The following is a 19,704-nucleotide window of genomic DNA, read 5'->3' on the forward strand; positions in this document are numbered from 1 at the left end:
TACTGCACCCCTTCGGACTGGTCCGGACCGCCAACTCTATCTCCTTTCATAAACCGCATGCTCTGGTATCCTCTCCCACCCTGGCCCGCTGAGTCAAGTGGCTCATGTCCTTGGCAGGTATTGATACCACCATATTTTCTCCTCATTCAGTTCGCGGTGCCATGGCCTCTAAAGCCTCCTTTATTGGTTGTCGCTTGGAGGATATAATAAAGGCGGCTGATTGGCCCGCGGAATCTACTTTCTGTAATTTCCATTTCAAACCAATCCAGCATTTCGCAGAAGCCGTGATATCAAAGCTTTGAAATAGCATAATAGGAGCCTCCGGGTCTAAAAATTCAAGGATTTTACTATTAAAAGTCACGATTTTATTAAAGACACGGAGGCGAGTATTATCCCACCCACCCGCCCTTGGACAGCTCGGAGATGGAAACTGCTATGTTTACATAGTTACATAGCTGAAAAGAGACTTGCGTCCATTAAGTTCAGCCTTCCTCACATTTGCTTTTGCTGTTGATCCAAAAGAAGGCAAAAAACCCAGTCTGAAGCGGTTCCAATTTTGCAACAAACTAGGAAAAAATTACTTCTTGACCCCAAAATAGCAGTCAAATGACCCCACAATAGCGGTCTCCTTGGATCAAGCAGCTATTACCCCACTAATTAGAAATTATATCCCTGTATGTTATGTTTTTGCAAGTATTTATCCAATTGCAGTTTAAACATCTGTATAGACTCTGACAAAACCACCTCTTCAGGCAAAGAATTCCATATCCTTATTGCTCTTACTGTAAAAAAACTTTTCTTTGCCTTAGATGAAATATCCTTTCTTCAAGCCTAAATGTGTGACCTTGTGTATGTATAGCCCTGTTTATGAATAGATTTCCAGATAATGGTTTGTACTGGCCCCGAATAATCTGAAGGGTTAAAACCTGAGGGGACCTGGCACCCAGACCACTTAATTGAGCTTAAGGGGTCTGGGTGACTACAGTGGTCCTTTAACCCCTTAAGGACCAAACTTCTGGAATAAAAGGGAATCATGACATGCCACATATGTCATGTGTCCTTAAGGGGTTAAGTTCTGTTCCCAAAAGATTACGTTTTAGGTACTTGGAAGTCATTATTTACAAATAATATGTAAATTAGTACAATGTTCCAAGAGGGCAGAGAAGAAAAGGTGCACCGGAGTGTCAACATGTAGATGGTACTGAAGTCCAAAAGGGTTACCAAAAAGGTAGCATAAAGATAAAATAATAAGAGGCAATACCAGAGCCTGGGTCACTACGACTAAGATTGCTAGTACAGACAAGGGGGGGGGAGAGAGAGAGCAGCAAAGTGCTAAATGAGTGTTGGGAGAACTAAGATGAGAACCAGGACAAGACCATGCAACAAAAGCCAAAATTACATAAAGTTTGAGTTTGAGACCCTTTCAGAGGTGGCAAGCAGGTTAAGAAGCATTAAGAGTATGTCCTTTGTATTAAGTGGTGATTAAATCATTAGTTTAGTAAAGGCTGTTTCAGACATGTGAAGAGACTGAACAGGTTCTTGGAGAGATTTTAAATTGAGAGTTAGGTTGGGTATACAAACCTAGAACAATATGTAATGCAGATGTGAAGTCAAAAGGAGGTTTTTATAGGATGGGATTGGCAATGACAAGACACCAGAAAAGAGATTGCAAATGAGTAAGAGATACGACAAGACAGAGGAAAAGTAAATAAAAAGGAAAAAAAGTACAAGTTTAAGTAGACAGCTGGTAGGACAAAAGGCTAAAACTGTATAAACCTTTCGAGACACTGAAGTGTTTGGGGTGGGGAGAGAAGTCAGTGGTATAGAATTGTTGTGGTTAGTGTGTAGAGGGTAGCAGAAGGGCAGAGCAGGGAGTTGTTAAAGACGAATGGTGTGGAATGGAAGTGTGCAATGCACAGATTTGTTGTGCCATAGGTCTGGTGTTGGGCTAAGTTTCTTCCAGTAATGCTGTATGGTAGCTACTTTAGAGATAAGAGATACATTTACTGTGCCAGGGCTATAAGCAACTAATCAACCAATTCATTGTCATTAGTGCTTGCACCAAGCCACAAATGGTCAGAAAATAGAGCCTGAGGGGGCAATAATGTGAGCAGACAGGGACAGGGAAGGGCAGACTGAATGAACTTAAGAGAAATAGGAGAACAATACTAATAGGGTGGTGGTCTTGAATCCCACCACACTTGTTCTACTGTATGGGAGTGCTAGCTGAAGACCACCATGAAATGATACAGCAGAAGCAGTGCCATAGCAGATTAGATCTTGAGTGGTAGCTGATTATACAGTATTACAGACAAAATGTGCTTTAGGAGAGTCCCGCCTCTTTCACACTACAGCATATGAAAGTACTAAATTCAAGAGAAAATAGCAATTTTATTAAAAGTTACACTCCACTTGAAAATAAAACTATTTTGCATATACACATGCATTTTTTTTAATTGGGGCATATCTGAAAACCGCTTAAAGATGCAGATCTCTTGTCTGCAGCTTTTGCAAGCCCTCCCCTTATAACGCTGTCCAGACTTTCTGTGGCTGTCCAATCACAGACTTCCCAATGAAGCTCATTGAGAAATTCTTGCAGGGCAGGTGCGCTGGGCACTCCCCTTTCGCTTTCTGAAGAGCTTTGTGTGTGATTTCAAAAGATTGTCTCTTTAAAAAAAAAAGAAAAAAAAAATACTCTTTACACCCCCTGGCTGTCGGACACCCAGTCATGTTACTTCTTGGCTGTAAAGTTCAGCAGAGATAAACTCAAGAGCACCCTGCCTTACAAAGATTTCTCCTTGAGGTGCGATGAGAAGTCTGAATTGACAGCCAAAGTCTGGGCGGGCTTGCAGAAATTAGATTAGCAGCTTTTGCCAGCTGTTTTTAGATATACCCCCAATGAAATGCATAATTACATCTATTAACAGTGATTTTTATTAAGGCAATCAAGTGTTTCTTTAAAGCGACTGTCAACCCCATATCAAATGAAATATTCAGATGGACTGTATTGGAATTTTACTGAAATTCCAACCCAGTCAAAAGCTATCCTGAGACATAATATGGACTTACATTGTCGCAGTATTTTTCCTAAACTTGATGACCAAGCTTGATGGCAGCAGCTTAGGATTTGTCTCAATACCGGCTGTAGGAAAATAAAACTCTCTCTATGGAGGATTCAAAGAATAGGTTCAGGTAAGTAAATCTCATTTTTCCAGGGCCAGTGGTGATGTCAACATTAGGGGTCTTTACATAATTTGTGACAGAGCAGTTTTAAGATCTGCACACCCAATGTGTTATCTTGGCAAGATCAGGTAAGGTAACTGGAGACCCCAGCTATAGAATGTATTAACATAGTAGTCATGTTCTTAATACTTCCAGAACCTTTTAAAGAGACATATCTAGTAGTGCATCTACAGACCGGATACTTCCAGAAGATCAAAACCTTGGGTGACAGTCTTATATTTGTAAGCGATTCTACCTTTCAGAAGCTCATCAGCGACGTTCAGGAATTAAGAGAAATAAGATATCAATGGTGTTGAAAATATCCTTAAGCTTTACAAATACACTCTTTTAAATGTGTTAAAGAATTCCAGTTTCTTCCAGGCTAAATATACAATCTTCTGTGATCAGCATGACTTAGATGTACAGATGCTGTGGAGACTGACTATAAGAACTGGATCCTGAGAACCGCAATAAAATTACCTTCTGAAAATTGTTAAAGAAGCTATATTAGGTTAGAGCGGTAGTTACATTTGGTGTAACCAAAATCCTTAAACCTCTAACCTTCATTATCCTACACTGGAGGTTTGGTTAGAACAACGCTCTCTTGTACGGAAACCCCTTGTTTAGGACCGGAAGCACCAGATAGCAATCTAAAAGCAGTCAATAAAAAAAGAAAAACAAAACAATTGCACTGATTATTCCATATACGAAATGAATCCAAGGTGTCACATGGCTTGATATAAAAGGGCTGCAGGCCAAGAGAAAAGTTCTATGGATCCACTGCTTCTCAATAAAACCAGAAAAAATTACTGCTGGGCAGATGTCAATATTCTGTTTATTCTTAACCAGTACCAAGGGGTAAATTGATATAAAATTAAAAAAAAATATAAAGAAAGAAAATCACTGTCTCTTACAAACTATGGCTGCCAGAGATTTATGGAGGAAACTTACCATTAGCCCCATTAGTTTACTACTTACCCAACATGAACTTCACTGTATAATAAGTTGTCCTCATCCCTTTATAGAAATTATCTCCTCTACTATTCCCTGAAAAGAGCTGGACAGTTCAGCAATTATAACTAGGACCAAATTACAAGAGGAAAATCGATTAATACAGTAACAAGCAGCAATGTGTTATTTCCCAGTCTATAGCTGCAATATGCTTGTTCTGTGCAATATGTACATCTAATGTTTTTTTCCCCGCCGCCTCGGGAGAGAATTATGAAATAACATTACCTACACACTGAACTATTAAGGGATATACAACACCAAATGGTAAAGTCACAGCCTGCATCGTCATGCGGCAAAGAAACCAACCTAGAATACTGCTTATTCTAAAGTGAACAAAAAGATGTTATTATACAAATTAGATTATTAAACCTGAAACGGTTAAGGGAGCTAATAGCGAGCAGCTGTTAACCCAGGAACAATACACAATATATTAAACTTGGAACGAGCCATGTGCACTAACTGGATTATTTTTGGCAAGTCTTCTAATTTCACATGTGAAACATGTTCTCACCTTTTAACAGGGCACTGACCTCTACCTCAGTCAAGTTATTCCATGTCAATGGAGGAAGAACTAGATAGCACATGTAATACACTTTAACATAATGCACTTTAAAAACACATAGCTTGAATAATGTTTGCTGCAAAATGCACAAGTCCAAAGTAGCGCCTTCATTTATTTATCACTTGCGCAGTACAAACCTGTTCTGGACTTTAACAGTAGTGACTAGAAAGACACAGGTGAAAACGTAAACCAAAAAGAAAAGCAAAAACCCAAAAAGAAAACAAACTGATCATGTCATACTTGTCTTTGAAATTTCATTAAAAAAAAATGTAAAAATAAAAAATGTATTGTAGTTCTGAAAGAAAAAGGTTAATTGTATCAGAGATAATTACAGCACTGACAGAACAAAGTCTTTAGATGAGTTTTAGTCTACTTCCTCTTACAATCAACAATTACCCTGTAATGCTGTACCTGTCCCCAAGAAATTTTGGAATAAAAATAAAACAACTTAAAGCCTATAAAACTCCACACTGCTATACATTTTTAAATTAGAGGCTTTAAGAAAAATTTCTTTACTAGATTAAATGTGCATAAACATTAATAAACTCTGATTTACAAAAGCAGAAATAAAAACAGCATATGAAATGTATGAATAACAGGCAATGCCAGACGATACACAGAATTTTTGGATGAGGTTTGGCGTACATAGATTTTGGAAATGTCAATGCGCGATTTTTCTCTCTCCACTTGTATAGATACATCCCATAGAACGGGTTATCAGAATTGACTTTTTGTTGCCATAGGGGGCATCCCGTATATTGCACTGAGAAAAGCCCCACCAGAAGGCAGCAAAAAAAGAACTTTATTAGAAGAACCTATTTAACAGACATGTCTATTTACTTTTTTTTTACCAAAGCAATTGAGCGTTGTGAAAATATTTTACAATATGGGTAATGTGTCCGCACACAATCAGACTGACCTCTAGGTCTTGTGGAGCTGTCTATTACTTTATTTTTAGGATCCTCCAAAAACACCCACAATACTTGAAACAAACATGAATGTGAAAAGCCTTGGAGTCCAACAGCAACTACACATGATTCAGAATTTTAAGCCCAATTAAACACGCAAGAACAGAAAAGGAAACATTTAAAAAGACAATCATTTTACATGTCTGATCATTTTTTGTGATGCCTTAATACCATCTTTGGTACAATAAATAAAATAAAATGAAAGAAAAAAAATGAAAAAATTAAATAAAAGAAAAAAAGTACGTTACTATCCACAGAGATATGAAAAACGGACATGTTTTGCCATAACTTTTTGAAAGCCTTGGGGGGGGGGGAATAAATAAATAAAAACAAACCCTGTTACAGCAGCGAGCACTGTATGTGACTGGTTTTAATACTGAAGCAAGGGCTTAGTGTCTAACATTATCGTGGAGGTGCACCATTACTGCTCACATTGAACTTAAAAGGCCGGGAGTAAATAAATCATCTCAAATAAATGGGAAAACTTAAATGTAGTCAAATATATCTTGTAGTGTATCAAATGAAAAAAAAAGAACGTAATTCAGTGTGGGGAAAATAAAAACATGATTAACTGACATGTTAAAAAGTGAAACTTGGGTAAAAAGTTAAATCTCCCATCCACCCTCAAAAAAAAACAAAAAAAACCAAAAAAAAAACAACCCAACACAAACCTGGAGGGGGATGCACTGAATTTCTGCAGCATTAAACTGTAAATGGGAAAAATGGCTCCTAAAAATCTTTCCTGAAACAGCTAAAACTGACTGAGTATTACGCCATAAATAAAAATAAAACACGGAACCTTCTGTTTTTTATAAAGCAAACTGTTAAAGAGTTTTAGCAGCAATTCCAGTTGAGAGAGTGGAGTTAGCAGCCAAGGGTATTCCAGTGAAGTGCATCTTTGTGCACCCTAGCAAGGTTGGTATAAAGTGGGGTAGGGACAAAGAATGATAAGATGGCACAGACAGTGTTTGCAGAGTGATGTTTGGCCTGTAAACGAGTTCACTGACGTGCAAAGTAAGTCTGGGTTTATCCTGCTTTTTATTTTTTATTTTTTTTTGAAGAGGAAATTATGATAGAAATGGAAGCATTGGAAATGTCTTGAAGTCTTTGCACAGGTTAACTTCTACCAGTGTGTCAAAAAGCAATTTAAAAAATAAAATAAAAAAAAAAAAAAAAAAAAAAGTAGTCCAATTGAAGTCTGTTAAAACTGCTTCTCATGGTCAACACACACTTCACACTCCTCTCGTAGTGATTTTTTTTTTTTTTTTTTTTTTTTTTTAATAAATAAACAATTCACATTAACAGCTACACCTTGACATTTTTTGATGGTTGTGATAAAAGCCAGCTCATCCCTTTTCCACAACCCCACCCTGCAGCTTGTCAGCCCTCCTGCAAATTCAGTATTTCTATTATTGGTATGGCTTTAATTTTACATGAAAGAATCATCAAGAGCTTGCCGCCGTACTCTGAGGGACACAAACGCCTAACATAGCACTCTCTTCAGTTTCCGTCCTGTTTCGGATATGAGGGGGTCCAACCATGCTGGATGTGTTGCTAGAGTAGGGATAATTCAGGGGCCCCCCTGAATCGTTATGCCCACTGACTGTTCTAGTCCGAAAAGCAGAAACCCCTAAGTGTAAGTTTGAGGAGCCAAACGGAGTGCAGTCTAAGCTAGGATGATGTGGGTGCAATGAAGAGGAAGACTGGGGGTGTCTGTGTCCCAAGCTCAGCTCCATGGACTCTGGTATTTGTGGAGAGGCGGAGGTTATGAGTTGCCGGTGGTAGTGCGGCCGATTGACGTGATGATACAGCGGGTGTGGGTGATGCGGTTCATTTCCGTGAAAATGCTGTGGCTGACTGGGAGTAGGTTTGTGAGGTAAGATCTGAGGGTAGGAATCACTGTTTGTGATTGGAACATCTCCACCAGCCCACAGTCTTATCTGCTGTTGAGAAGGAACCTGAAAAAGAGGGAAATACAGGTCTGAGTAACTTACAGAAGGTAAAATCATGAACGGTGGAATGAACCCTTAAACATACTGATATTAGTAATAAAATACTAAGTTGCCTTTCCTTAGTGAATCAATCATATGAAGTGAAGAAAAAAAAAAAAAAAAAAAAAAAGCACACACCCTTATATTACACACAGCCAACCCACACAACGTACACGAAAAAGGAAGAGACTCTTGTTTTCTAAATTCTTAAATTTTGTTAATTAAATATCAACAGAAAAACAGAGGCAGAAATCACACAATCACCTGACAGTCCAGCTCTCTGCCTGAGCTAAACCTGCTGGTACAATCACCTGACAGTCCAGCTCTCTGCCTGAGCTAAACCTGCTGGTACAATCACCTGACAGTCGAGCTCTCTGCCTGAGCTAAACCTGCTGGTACAATCACCTGACAGTCCAGCTCTCTGCCTGAGCTAAACCTGCTGGTACAATCACCTGACAGTCGAGCTCTCTGCCTGAGCTAAACCTGCTGGTACAATCACCTGACAGTCGAGCTCTCTGCCTGAGCTAAACCTGCTGGTACAATCACCTGACAGTCGAGCTCTCTGCCTGAGCTAAACCTGCTGGTACAATCACCTGACAGTCGAGCTCTCTGCCTGAGCTAAACCTGCTGGTACAATCACCTGACAGTCGAGCTCTCTGCCTGAGCTAAACCTGCTGGTACAATCACCTGACAGTCCTGCTCTGAGCTAAACCTGCTGGTACAATCACCTGACAGTCCTGCTCTGAGCTAAACCTGCTGGTACAATCACCTGACAGTCCTGCTCTGAGCTAAACCTGCTGGTACAATCACCTGGCAGTCGAGCTCTGAACCTAACCTGCTGGTACAATCACCTGACAGTCCAGCTCTCTGCCTGAGCTAAACCTGCTGGTACAATCACCTGGCAGTCGAGCTCTGAGCCTAACCTGCTGGTACAATCACCTGACAGTCCAGCTCTCTGCCTGAGCTAAACCTGCTGGTACAATCACCTGACAGTCCTGCTCTGAGCCTAACCTGCTGGTACAATCACCTGACAGTCCTGCTCTGAGCCTAACCTGCTGGTACAATCACCTGGCAGGCCAGCTCTGAGCCTAACCTGCTGGTACAATCACCTGACAGTCCTGCTCTGAGACTAACCTGCTGGTACAATCACCTGACAGTCGAGCTCTCTGCCTGAGCCTAACCTGCTGGTACAATCACCTGGCAGGCCAGCTCTGAGCCTAACCTGCTGGTACAATCACCTGGCAGTCCTGCTCTGAGCTAAACCTGCTGGTACAATCACCTGACAGTCGAGCTCTCTGCCTGAGCTAAACCTGCTGGTACAATCACCTGACAGTCCTGCTCTCTGCCTGAGCTAAACCTGCTGGTACAATCACCTGACAGTCGAGCTCTCTGCCTGAGCTAAACCTGCTGGTACAATCACCTGACAGTCCTGCTCTGAGCCTAACCTGCTGGTACAATCACCTGGCAGTCGAGCTCTGAGCCTAACCTGCTGGTACAATCACCTGGCAGGCCAGCTCTCTGTCTAATGTAGTAAGAAGTCACTATTTATAATGGTGAGTGCCCAGGCACAGAGTGGTCATGGTACTGGATATATATATTTTTTGTTGTAGTTTTAAAGGAACACACATTCACCATGTAACCTGTAGTATTCTGCTTTAAGCTAAAGATGTTTTGGTGCTATGGGCATCCCTTTAACTTTGTCTCTGTATGATTTCTCTCAGAATGACAGAGCCAATATGGCAGGATAAAGAGGTGTGGATTTCTACATTTCATTTTACACACCTCTTAACTATAGGAATATAAGATAGAAGTGAACAGGTGATACCCTGCAACTGAGCTGCCTCTGCAGTCACACTGTGCAGCACTGGCCCACGAAGCCCCTCTAGTAGCCATCTGAGGAATGGCCAGTGGAAGAATTCCTACGCTGTTATATAAACACTGCATTTTCTCTGAAAAAAAAAAGCCCAAAACAAAACTGTGTTTACTGCAAAAAGCCTGCCGGGACCAACTATACCCACCAGAACAAATACAATAAGCTGGTGTTGTTCTGGTGAATATAGTGTCCCTTGAAAGTATGGTGCTGTAATGGTTGGAATGTTACTTTTCAATTCAAGCAATCCTGGTACATTAACATACATTTTACACAGTGGTCACATTTGTCCTAGGTCAGAGATTGCCTTCTTCAGGCACAATAGCTGCATAGTTTGTGTACTACAGTTCTCTTGCTCAGAGAGCCTCCAGTGGAGACGCTTCATGACTAACCGCTTTCTTCTTTTATTCCCCCATAAACATAGGTCCGTAAAATACTTACAAGCAATAAATGTGCTGCAAACCGCTTGTACTTGCTTTATTTCACATGTCCATCAATCACTCAATGGCAACGCATTTCAAATTAGTCCTTTACATGTGTTAGTTTTTCTCACTTGGTAGGTCTGACCAGGGGTAAAAAGCTTACATACCTGCGGACTCTGCATTTCATAGTCTGTGTGTGCAACAGCACTGTTATAGTATCTGTTGCTGTACCGGTAATTACGGTTATCGTTTGATGAGCCACTGGATCCTCCTAGAGAAACCCAAAAAATGTTATAAATTGGAATAAAGATCCTGGTATCAAACAAAAATATAAAATAGCATTTACATTGTGGCAGATCAATGTTTTACTTTGAAGTTTGTTTAACAATTTTTTTTTTATTGTCACGTATACTTATTTGGAAAATTGTAGCATTCCTATTAACATTTATTCTTGAACTGGGACAGTTGTTCATCCCACAAAGATGTTTGTTATGAAGCAGTTTCTCACTCACCTGAGCTTGACACAGAACTAGTTGTACTCGTTGAATGACTATGGTCCATTGCAGGGCTCGTAGAGTTACTATTACTTGTGTTAGTCCCTTCATCTGTTGTTTTCTTAAAGAAGTTGTGTTGGAGAGCATAGAAAGGGGTGATTCTACTTTTAGGGTCGTAATCCAACATCCGCAGTATTAAATCTTTGAACTTCAAATAATCTGAAGGCGAATGTCCCTGCTCTCCTGCCCTTCGACCACCAGGGCCTCCTGTTTCCACACCCAGAACTTCATGAAGTCTACGAGTTCCTGGTACCTTGTAGTCCTAAAGCAAAATTACAGTTACTTCATAATATAGTTTGAAGAAAGACCCAAGTCAAACCGAACATTCAGAATGTAAAGCAATAGGCAACCTTCCACACTGCAGATGTTATGGACTACATCTCTCATAATGTTCTTACAGCTATAATGCCGGCAAAGCATTAGGGGAGATATAGACCACAACACTGGGAGTGCCAAAGCTTCTAGCCCTCATATAAACCAACCAGCATGGCTTATGTAAGACATTGAGATCTGACAAACAAGCTATAAACTAAAATCTGATATATAGGATGAGTGTATTCCACAATATATAGACAGGAAGTCATACTTTACAATACAATGTCATTTTCGTGTAAAGCATGGTAGGACACCACTGAGCATATTGGCCAGGCAGGCATGAATGCCCAAGTCACAAAAACAACCTGAAATTGATACAAAAGTTGTTCATAATACACTATAAAGGGGCACTCCATGTTGGTAAATAGGGATTTTCCTTGTTAATCTACCTGGAGAACACGTTTTTTTTTGTTTTTGTTTTTAAATAAATTGGTTTTTCTCCTAATCTATACATTTGCTAGTAGATATAAAATCTTATGTTCAATCTAATGAGCATAAGTTATTTGGGGCATGACAGGTACCCTTCTCCAAGCATCAACACAAACACACCCGCACGCATTTAAATAAAAAGGTTTTTGCCGGACGATGTAAATTGCTATGATAACAATATACAATGTGAGATCTGCGTATCTCAAGTCAATGAGCTCTGAATGCCAAAATTGGAAACCTGCATGTTTCTCCTGACTAAACACCTGTCTTTCTTCTTTCTGTAATAACACAACATTTTTTATAAAAAGTAATTGACAAAAAAATAAATAAAGGTTTTTGCCAAGTCCATGACTGAGAATTTGTAGATTATGCAGAGTGAAACGGTTTTTCTCAGAACATCTATTTACTCCACAGGAATGTTACCTTTTTGATATCTTTATTTTTCTTTACAGTCCACGTTCCTTCAGGAAGTTTGTCAAAGTATTTCCGTGCTTTTGGGGCCTGGTCCAACATGTGATTTGGAGGAGTCCCAAGAACTTCTACTATCTTGTTCATTTGATCCACCTGAATACAGGAAACGGTAATCTTGTTATGAGATAACACGTGTCACATGAACTAGCTGAATCAGGTTTCCATTTAAGTTACAATGTATTACCATTAAAGCAAAGCTTAATTCACAGCACAGTATATGATCTTCAGGAGAATTTATTTTCTATAGAATAAATAGGATACAGAAATCTATTCTGGGACATAAAATGTTCAAGCTATTTACCTAATTAAAAAGTAAAAAATCCTCAACCTGATACAGACTTCTGGAGAGACTCTCACTTAATTATTATTTATTATTATTATTGCCATTTAAATAGGACAATTACAAATAAACTTACAGGAACAATAGGTTGAAGAGGACCCTACTCAATTGAGCTTACATTCTATAGGAGCTGGGGTGTAAAACACATTAGGACAGGAATTTGCAATCAAATAAGGTGGGCTGCATTTTAGGAGAGGGCAAGAGACAGGTATGTGAGGTAGGGGTTAGTCTTGGAGGCCATTAGCTTTCCTAAAGAGATGGGTTTTAACCCCTTAAGGACCAAACTTCTGGAATAAAAGGGAATCATGACATGTCACACATGTCTTGTGTCGTTAAGGCACTTCTTAAGAGATGCAAGACTAGGGGAGAGTCTGATGGCGATAGGCAGGCTATTCCATAGGAAGGGAGCCGCCCGCGAGAAGTCCTGCAAGCGCGAGTTGGCCATACGGGTGCGGACAACGGACAGGAGGTGGTCAAGGGCAGAGTGGAGAGACCGAGAAGGGACATACTTATGGATCTGTGAGGATATATATGAGGGGCTAGAGTTGTTCAGTGCTTTATAGGTGTGAGTTAGTACCTTGAATTGACTCCTATAGCATACAGGAAGCCAATGTAAGGACTGGCAGAGGGGTGAGGTGTGAGAGAAACTACTAGAGAGGAAAATCAGTCTAGCAGCAGCGTTCATTACGGACTGTAGGGGTGCAGTACGGCTTTTGGAAAGACCAATCAGGAGAGGGTTACAATAATCCATGCAGGAAATTACTAGAGCATGGACAAGCTCCTTGGTAGCATCTGGTGCAAGAAAGGGGCAGATGCGGGCTATGTTTTTAAGATGGAATCTACAGGATTTGGCAACATGCTGGATGTGAAGCTCAAAGGTGAGACCAGAGTCAAGTATGACGCCAAGACAGTGCACTTGCAAGGATGGACTGATGTTGGTACCACAAACTTGAAGGGAGAGCGAAATAGGAGGATCAGTATTAGGAGGAGGAAAGACAAGGAGCTCAGTTTTTGAGAGATTGAGTTTCAGAAAGCGGGAGGACATCCAGTCAGAGATGGAAGAAAGGCAAGCAGTGACACGTTGCAGGACGGCAGGGGAGAAGTCCGTGGAGGAGAGATATAGCTGGGTGTCATCAGCGTACAAGTGGTAGTGGAATCCAAAAGAGGTAATAAGTTTGCCAAGAGAGGCAGTATAAAAAGAGAAAATAGAAGGGGACCAAGGACAGAGCCTTGGGGGGCTCCAACCGAGACAGGGCGAGGGGAGGAGGTATCATTAGAAAAAGAGACACTGAATGAGCGTTGGGAGAGATGAGAGGAAAACCACGAGAGGACAGAGTCACAGAGACCAAGCGATTGAAGAGTTTGAAGAAGGAGAGCATGGTCAACGGTGTCAAAGGCCGCTGAGAGGTCAAGAAGAATTAGTATGGAGTAGTGTGGCCTTTGGATTTAGCTGCGATTAGGTCATTAGTAACTTTGATAAGGGCAGTCTCTGTAGAGTGGAGAGGGTGGAAGTCAGATTGAAGGGGGTCAAAGAGAGAGTTGGAATTGAGGAAATGAGACACATGGGTAAAGACAAGTCTTTCCAGAAGCTTAATCTATATAATGTACCTAAACAGGTAACTGTGGCACAACTGAACATTTAGTTTTGGCTTTACATTCTTTGTACCATGGCACTTGGCTGTGTGAAAGTTAGGCTCACAATGCAAACTAAAATCTGACAACAAAAGAGACGCACCAAATGTTCTACCTAAAAGTCCTATAAAACAAATAAGTAAGTCTCAACAGTGCAAGTTAGAGGACTGTTTCTGAGGGCACGGAAAGCAAAGAAGCAAAGAGCCTATCCGTTCATGAGAAAGTAATCAAACACTTCTTACTTGAAAATAAATAAAATCCTTGAAATGAAGAGGTCACGTTAGATTTTTTCACAACTGAATAGTTAGAAATATAGCTATTGGCTATGCAATTTTTTTTTTTACAGCTCAAGTGGTCCTATTTTTTACCTTAAAATAGCATGTAAATTGAATTAACAAATGCAGTACCGAACACAACACAGAGATGTGGTACTGCTGAAGAAATACAAGAGCACATGGACTAGTACAGCATTTCAGCGCATGTACGAGTGTGTCCATGACAGCACAAGACAGTGAAGTCAATCCAAATTCGCATAATAGGTAGGTTTTATTTTTTGGTTTAAATATAAGTTTGCAACATTTTCTAGGTTAAATAAATTAGTAATGTCTACTGGAGCTGGATAACAAAGCACTTCCAGAAAAGGTGACACTCCTGCTTTAAAAACACATTTCTAATGCAAGAAACACTTGAGAGTTTGCTTACCTCATTGGATCCGCTGAATAAAGGCTCTCCTGTGTGCATTTCCACCAATATACACCCTAAAGACCACATGTCTATGGCCAAATCGTAGGGCATTCCCAGCAGAACTTCAGGAGAACGATAGAAGCGGCTCTGAATATACTGGTAGATCTTTGAGATAACATATATATATTTTTAGGTAATTGAATTGGAGGAGCAAGAGCACCTCCCAACCACCCCCAAACATGTTGCCACATTTCATTTTTAAGATTCATAAACGCACTTCTTAATAACAAAATACTAAATATACTTAACGGAATGTACCACTTATAAGGGAGTTTAATCAAAAGGACACCAGATCACATTTGAAACTAGGAATTGCAAAGGTGTGAATGGGATGTTGACAATTCACAAGCTACAATATACCGTATTTATCGGCGTATAACACGCACCTCATTTTAAGAAGGAAATTCCCCCCCCTCCCATAGAATCCCCCCCCCCCCCTCATCCCATAGTGCCCCCCCCCTTTTCCATACTATTCTCCACCCCCTCCATCCCATAGTGTCCCCCCCCCCATAGTATTCTCCCCCCGCCTCCCATAGTATTCCCTCCCCCCCCCCCATAGTGTCCCCTAGTGCACTTTCCCTTGTCCCATAATTACTTACCTGTCTTGAAGCATGGGCCGGCTTCACAGCGTGCACCGCGGTACAGGAACTTAAATTTCAGGTTCACACTTCCTTTCAGTCCCGCCGGAAACCGGAACCTGAAATTGAAGTTCCAGTACCGCGGTGCGCACTGAACACCGGCCCACGCTTCAAGACAGGCAAGTAATTATGGGATATCGGCGTATAACACGCACCCACGATTTTCCCCCTATTTTCAGGAAGAAAAGGTGCGTGTTATACGCCGATAAATACGGTAATAAGCAAACGACTACAAAATTAAATCTACTGTGCAAGTATCCTGAATTTGTTTACCATCCTTGTATCAAGTTAATCTGAAAGATTAGAAAATGGCTGTAATAAAACATACCCTTTGTCCCAGCTGGCAGGAACTGCCAAAGTCCACGATTTTGATGGCACTTCTCTTGGGATTACAAAGTAGGATGTTCTCAGGTTTCAGGTCACAATGAATTATACTAAGCTCAGGAGTAGCTAAGAAAAGCAGTGCTGTACAAAGCTGCTGGGCAAACTTGCGAGTTAAGTTCAGGGAAACGCCACGAAAGTTTGTGTTTCGTAAAAGGTCATATAAGTTGTACGACAACAGTTCAAACACCAGACACAGATGGTTCCGAAACATGAAGTGCCGTTTTAAATGCACTGAAATAGAATGATAAAAATGTACATTTGTTTTAGAAACCTCTACATGTGATGGTGAACAATTTAGCAAAACGGCTAATTCTGTATAAAATATCCCTTCCAACCCAAAGAATTCCACTGGCGTTACATAAAAGATAAAACCATTGCTGAGAAGACTGAAAGAGAAAGTCACAATTTGAGGAACCTAGTCAGAAAGCTAGCATCAGCGGTTTCACGCTACTCATAGCAAACACATAGAATGAGTTCTATTCAGAATTAGTGACACAACAAAACATGCAAAAGGCACAAACGTCACCTTCCAGCCAAATATAGGAACAAGGAGCCAAACTAATGGGTGATCATTTTTTTTCTAAAGAAAGCAGGATATGCTAAGCCCCTTTCAGCTTATATCCAGGATTTCCTGAAACCCACATAAACCTGAAGATTCGTCTTTGGAAACTCCTTAAAAAAAAACAATGAATAATTTCTGCGCATGCAACTTTGAGAGACATGTTTTGAAGATAATATCACAAAACGCACAAATGGTAAGACTGTCTTCAGGTAGGCAAGAATGACCCTGTGCCATAACTGGCTCACACTGACAGCTGTACAATACATACCTATGTAATACTTCATCTCTGTGTCATGTTTGTTCATTAGCTCAAGAAGTCTCAACTCAATTTGAGCCTGGTTCAGAAAGGCTTTCTTATTCTTTATGATTTTGATAGCGACCCATTCTTGGTCATGATGGTCGTACGCTTTAACCACCTGCAGGTTTTAACAGTTAAAATTATTATTAGAAAGACAATGGTATCATCTGTGCTTATTGAAGGCAAAAGTTATGTCATGCCAAAAGCATGAGTTCTTGTTTGATGTGTGTTTATATATGTTAAGAGTTTTTTTTTTTTTTTTTTTTTAAACCTTGGGATGACATTTATTGTGCATTTATTGTGGTCTTTGATCTTGCACCAGGCCTAGACCATAAAAGATAGCCATCACCAGAGCTGGACACAAGGAATTTCATAGAGTGGGCAATAGACTGCCAGACCAAACCCCTCTGATCCCCCCAGGGGTCTGCCCACGGAGAAACAACTAGTTTAGATATATAATGAGGTTGCTAGACTATCCAGAGAGTTCAGTTATTCATTTTTTTTTATTTTTTTTGTCAGTAACTTCTAGGAGATCAATACCATCTAAGACTCCCACAAGAATTCTATATGGGGTAAATAAATGTAAGGAATTTCTTGTGTTTTCTCCTATTTTAATTTATGTACTGTTTTGCAATTTGTTATCTGTATGTCATTTATTTCTGTATTTTGTACTCAGCACTGTGAATCTTTTATTGTCAGATTAAATATTTACTTAATCAGCTTGTGTCTCTGTTCTATAAGAGCTTCACTCTCCAGAGGAAAGCAGGTAACACGTTACCAAAAAGGGTTAATTATATGTGTTTGATCAGTAAAAGTAGAACTGTGATTCTATAATTCTCCTGTGTGTGGGGTAACCTAAGACGCCCGGGTTTAAAAGTCTTGGTGGTGGCAGTAAAGTGTGTACTAGGGGGTTAGTGTAAAAGGGATTGCAGGGGTTAATTGAGTGGTTGCTGGGACTAGCAACAGTTAACCAGGGGTCTGGTGTCATTAACCCTGTCACTTTCACACTCTCCCCACAGTCTCGGCTGGGCCTATAGCCCACGCTCGTGACAAGTTATGAATACAGCAATTGTGTGATCTAATTCAGGTGATCGCCACTAGTTTATAGGGGAAGCAAGAGAAAGCTAATTTTCTATGCAGGGGGGGAAAAAAAGGGAAATGATTTGCAATGTGCAGGAAAAAGTGTTCTTTTTTTACATAGTTGGGACCAAATGCAAAGCAAGTACAATCAACAAGCTAGGAAAAATGGAGCGCCGACAGACCCTGGAGTATGACAATACATATCAAAAGGAAATTTTATTCCACCACAGTGGGCTCTGCAACACTGACCTGAAAACAGGGTCTATGGCAACTCTAAGTACCAAAAGTACACACAGTTTAAACACATACTGAATTGCACATTTGTTAGAGCCACCCATAGGTGGAACTTAGTAAATGGCACACAAACATTAACTACCTATATGCATCGGGGGCATATTCAAAACCAGTTTGTAAAAAATTACAGGTCTCTTGGCTGCAGCCTTTTTTTTTTTTTTTTAAAGGGCACATTTTCTTATGGAGGATATTAAAATAATTTGTTTTATTGGATGTCTGTCTAAATTGTTTGCAAACATTTAACTTCTGTCAGTCTGTTTGCTTGCAGTAGTCACACATGCATACAGGCAGTTATTGTTGGAGTGCAATTTACTAAGCTCCACCTATGGGTGGCAAAAAAAAAAAAAAAAAGTACAATTAAGCTTGCATTGAAACCGTGTGTCTCGATATTCAGGCTATGAAACAGATACAAACAGTGTAACGCCCACTGTAATGGAATCAAGTCTTTTTAAATATTTTGGTATTGTGTTCTATTATTTACGATTAGTAGTAGTTTATGTGCTCTTTTCTGATTTTATAAGTAATCTTAGACCATAGGCACATTATTCTATGAAACCTAAAATTAAAGGTGCTTAAATGCTGAAACAACAGCGACACTGTAAAAGAAAAATTCACCCACCTGTCCAAACGAGCCTTTTCCAATCAGTGAATCTATTTCATATCTGTCCATCCACTTTTCCCCGTTTTTCACAATATAATCATAGTTGTCATCATCAAAGCCATCATTAAATACTTTGCGCTCTTTCTTTGTGCTGGAATCCTCAGGCGGTACTTGTTGGGCTCTGCGCTTCTTCTTTGCGTAATACACCTGAATAGTTGTGAAAGAAAATATTTCTTATATCACACGTTGTAAATGTTGCTGTAAATAGACCAGAATATGGGCACCCTGTAGTCATCAGAACAACTACAGCTTATTGTATTTGTTCTGGTAAGTAGAATCATCCCTTCAGGCTTTATGCTGTAAGCACGGTCTTTTCAGAGAAAATGCAGTGTTTACATTACAGCCTAGGGATACCTCCACTGGCCACTCCTCTGATGACTGCTAGAGGTGCTTCATGAGGCAGTGCTGCACAGTGTGACTGACATTCAGTGTCTTCACCCTCTGCATGTAAAAACTGAACTTTTCTCAGAGATTCATTGATTCAATTCATCTCTATGTGGCCAGGGTTGTGTTTGGCTTGGGCTGGCTCTGTCCCTGATTTGCCTCCTTGACAGTTTTAGCCAATCCTATGCTTTGCTATGGGTATTGAGCAACACTTCTGATAATGTCAGCCAAGCAGGCAGATCAGGGGCAGAGCCAACAGCAGCAGACTGGAGTAAAGATAAGAATATACTTCATGTAGGGAAGGCAAGGGGTAGGTGATGGTGTTTTTAATACTATAGGGTCAGGAATACATATTTGTGTTATTGACCCTATAGTGTTCCTTTAAAGAATGTTACATGGATTGTCTAGTTGAACATTAGCACCGTATTGTAATATGTTATTTACACGATGCATTCAAAAAATGCAACCCCTAAATAACTCCATCCCCTTCCAAAACCCAAACTCCTAAAAGCAATAAATTAAATACATCTATTTTATTCTGGAGTGTCAGCTGACTGCTTTCAGCCACTCAAAGCACCCATTGCTGGTACATCCTTAACTACATTGCCAGTGGAGACCAGAAATCCTTATCAGTATTAAACTGCTCGAAAATGGTTAAACACTAAATGAAGGGACAGTGCCAGGGTACTCCAAGCACTCTAAACAAATCAATACAATTAAATGGTTAATATCTATTTTCAGTTGGCTATGGTCTCCTTGTAATGTTTCTATATATGCAGCGCTAGCAACGCCTGTTCCGGGATGTGACTCAT

General features: G+C 40.1%; 1 protein-coding gene across 2 annotated transcripts in view; it reads right to left on the reverse strand.

Annotated features, from left to right (window-relative positions):
* Positions 1 to 4,887: 4,887 nt before the first annotated feature.
* LOC134577783 (dual specificity tyrosine-phosphorylation-regulated kinase 1B-like) overlaps positions 4,888 to 19,704 on the reverse strand; it is a 126,792-nt gene continuing 111,975 nt past the window's right edge. For both annotated transcript variants that reach the window (XM_063436675.1, XM_063436674.1), the window contains exons 4-11: positions 18,467 to 18,655; positions 16,444 to 16,591; positions 15,558 to 15,844; positions 14,550 to 14,696; positions 11,828 to 11,968; positions 10,559 to 10,862; positions 10,214 to 10,317; positions 4,888 to 7,721 (exon numbers count right to left, since the gene is read on the reverse strand). In XM_063436675.1, the coding sequence (XP_063292745.1) occupies positions 7,209 to 7,721; positions 10,214 to 10,317; positions 10,559 to 10,862; positions 11,828 to 11,968; positions 14,550 to 14,696; positions 15,558 to 15,844; positions 16,444 to 16,591; positions 18,467 to 18,655 (1,833 nt within the window). In that variant the 3' untranslated portion in view covers positions 4,888 to 7,208. The remainder of the gene's footprint in view (positions 7,722 to 10,213; positions 10,318 to 10,558; positions 10,863 to 11,827; positions 11,969 to 14,549; positions 14,697 to 15,557; positions 15,845 to 16,443; positions 16,592 to 18,466; positions 18,656 to 19,704) is intronic.

Source organism: Pelobates fuscus, chromosome 11, assembly GCF_036172605.1.
Source record: "Pelobates fuscus isolate aPelFus1 chromosome 11, aPelFus1.pri, whole genome shotgun sequence".
Classification (NCBI taxonomy): Eukaryota; Metazoa; Chordata; class Amphibia; order Anura; family Pelobatidae; genus Pelobates; species Pelobates fuscus.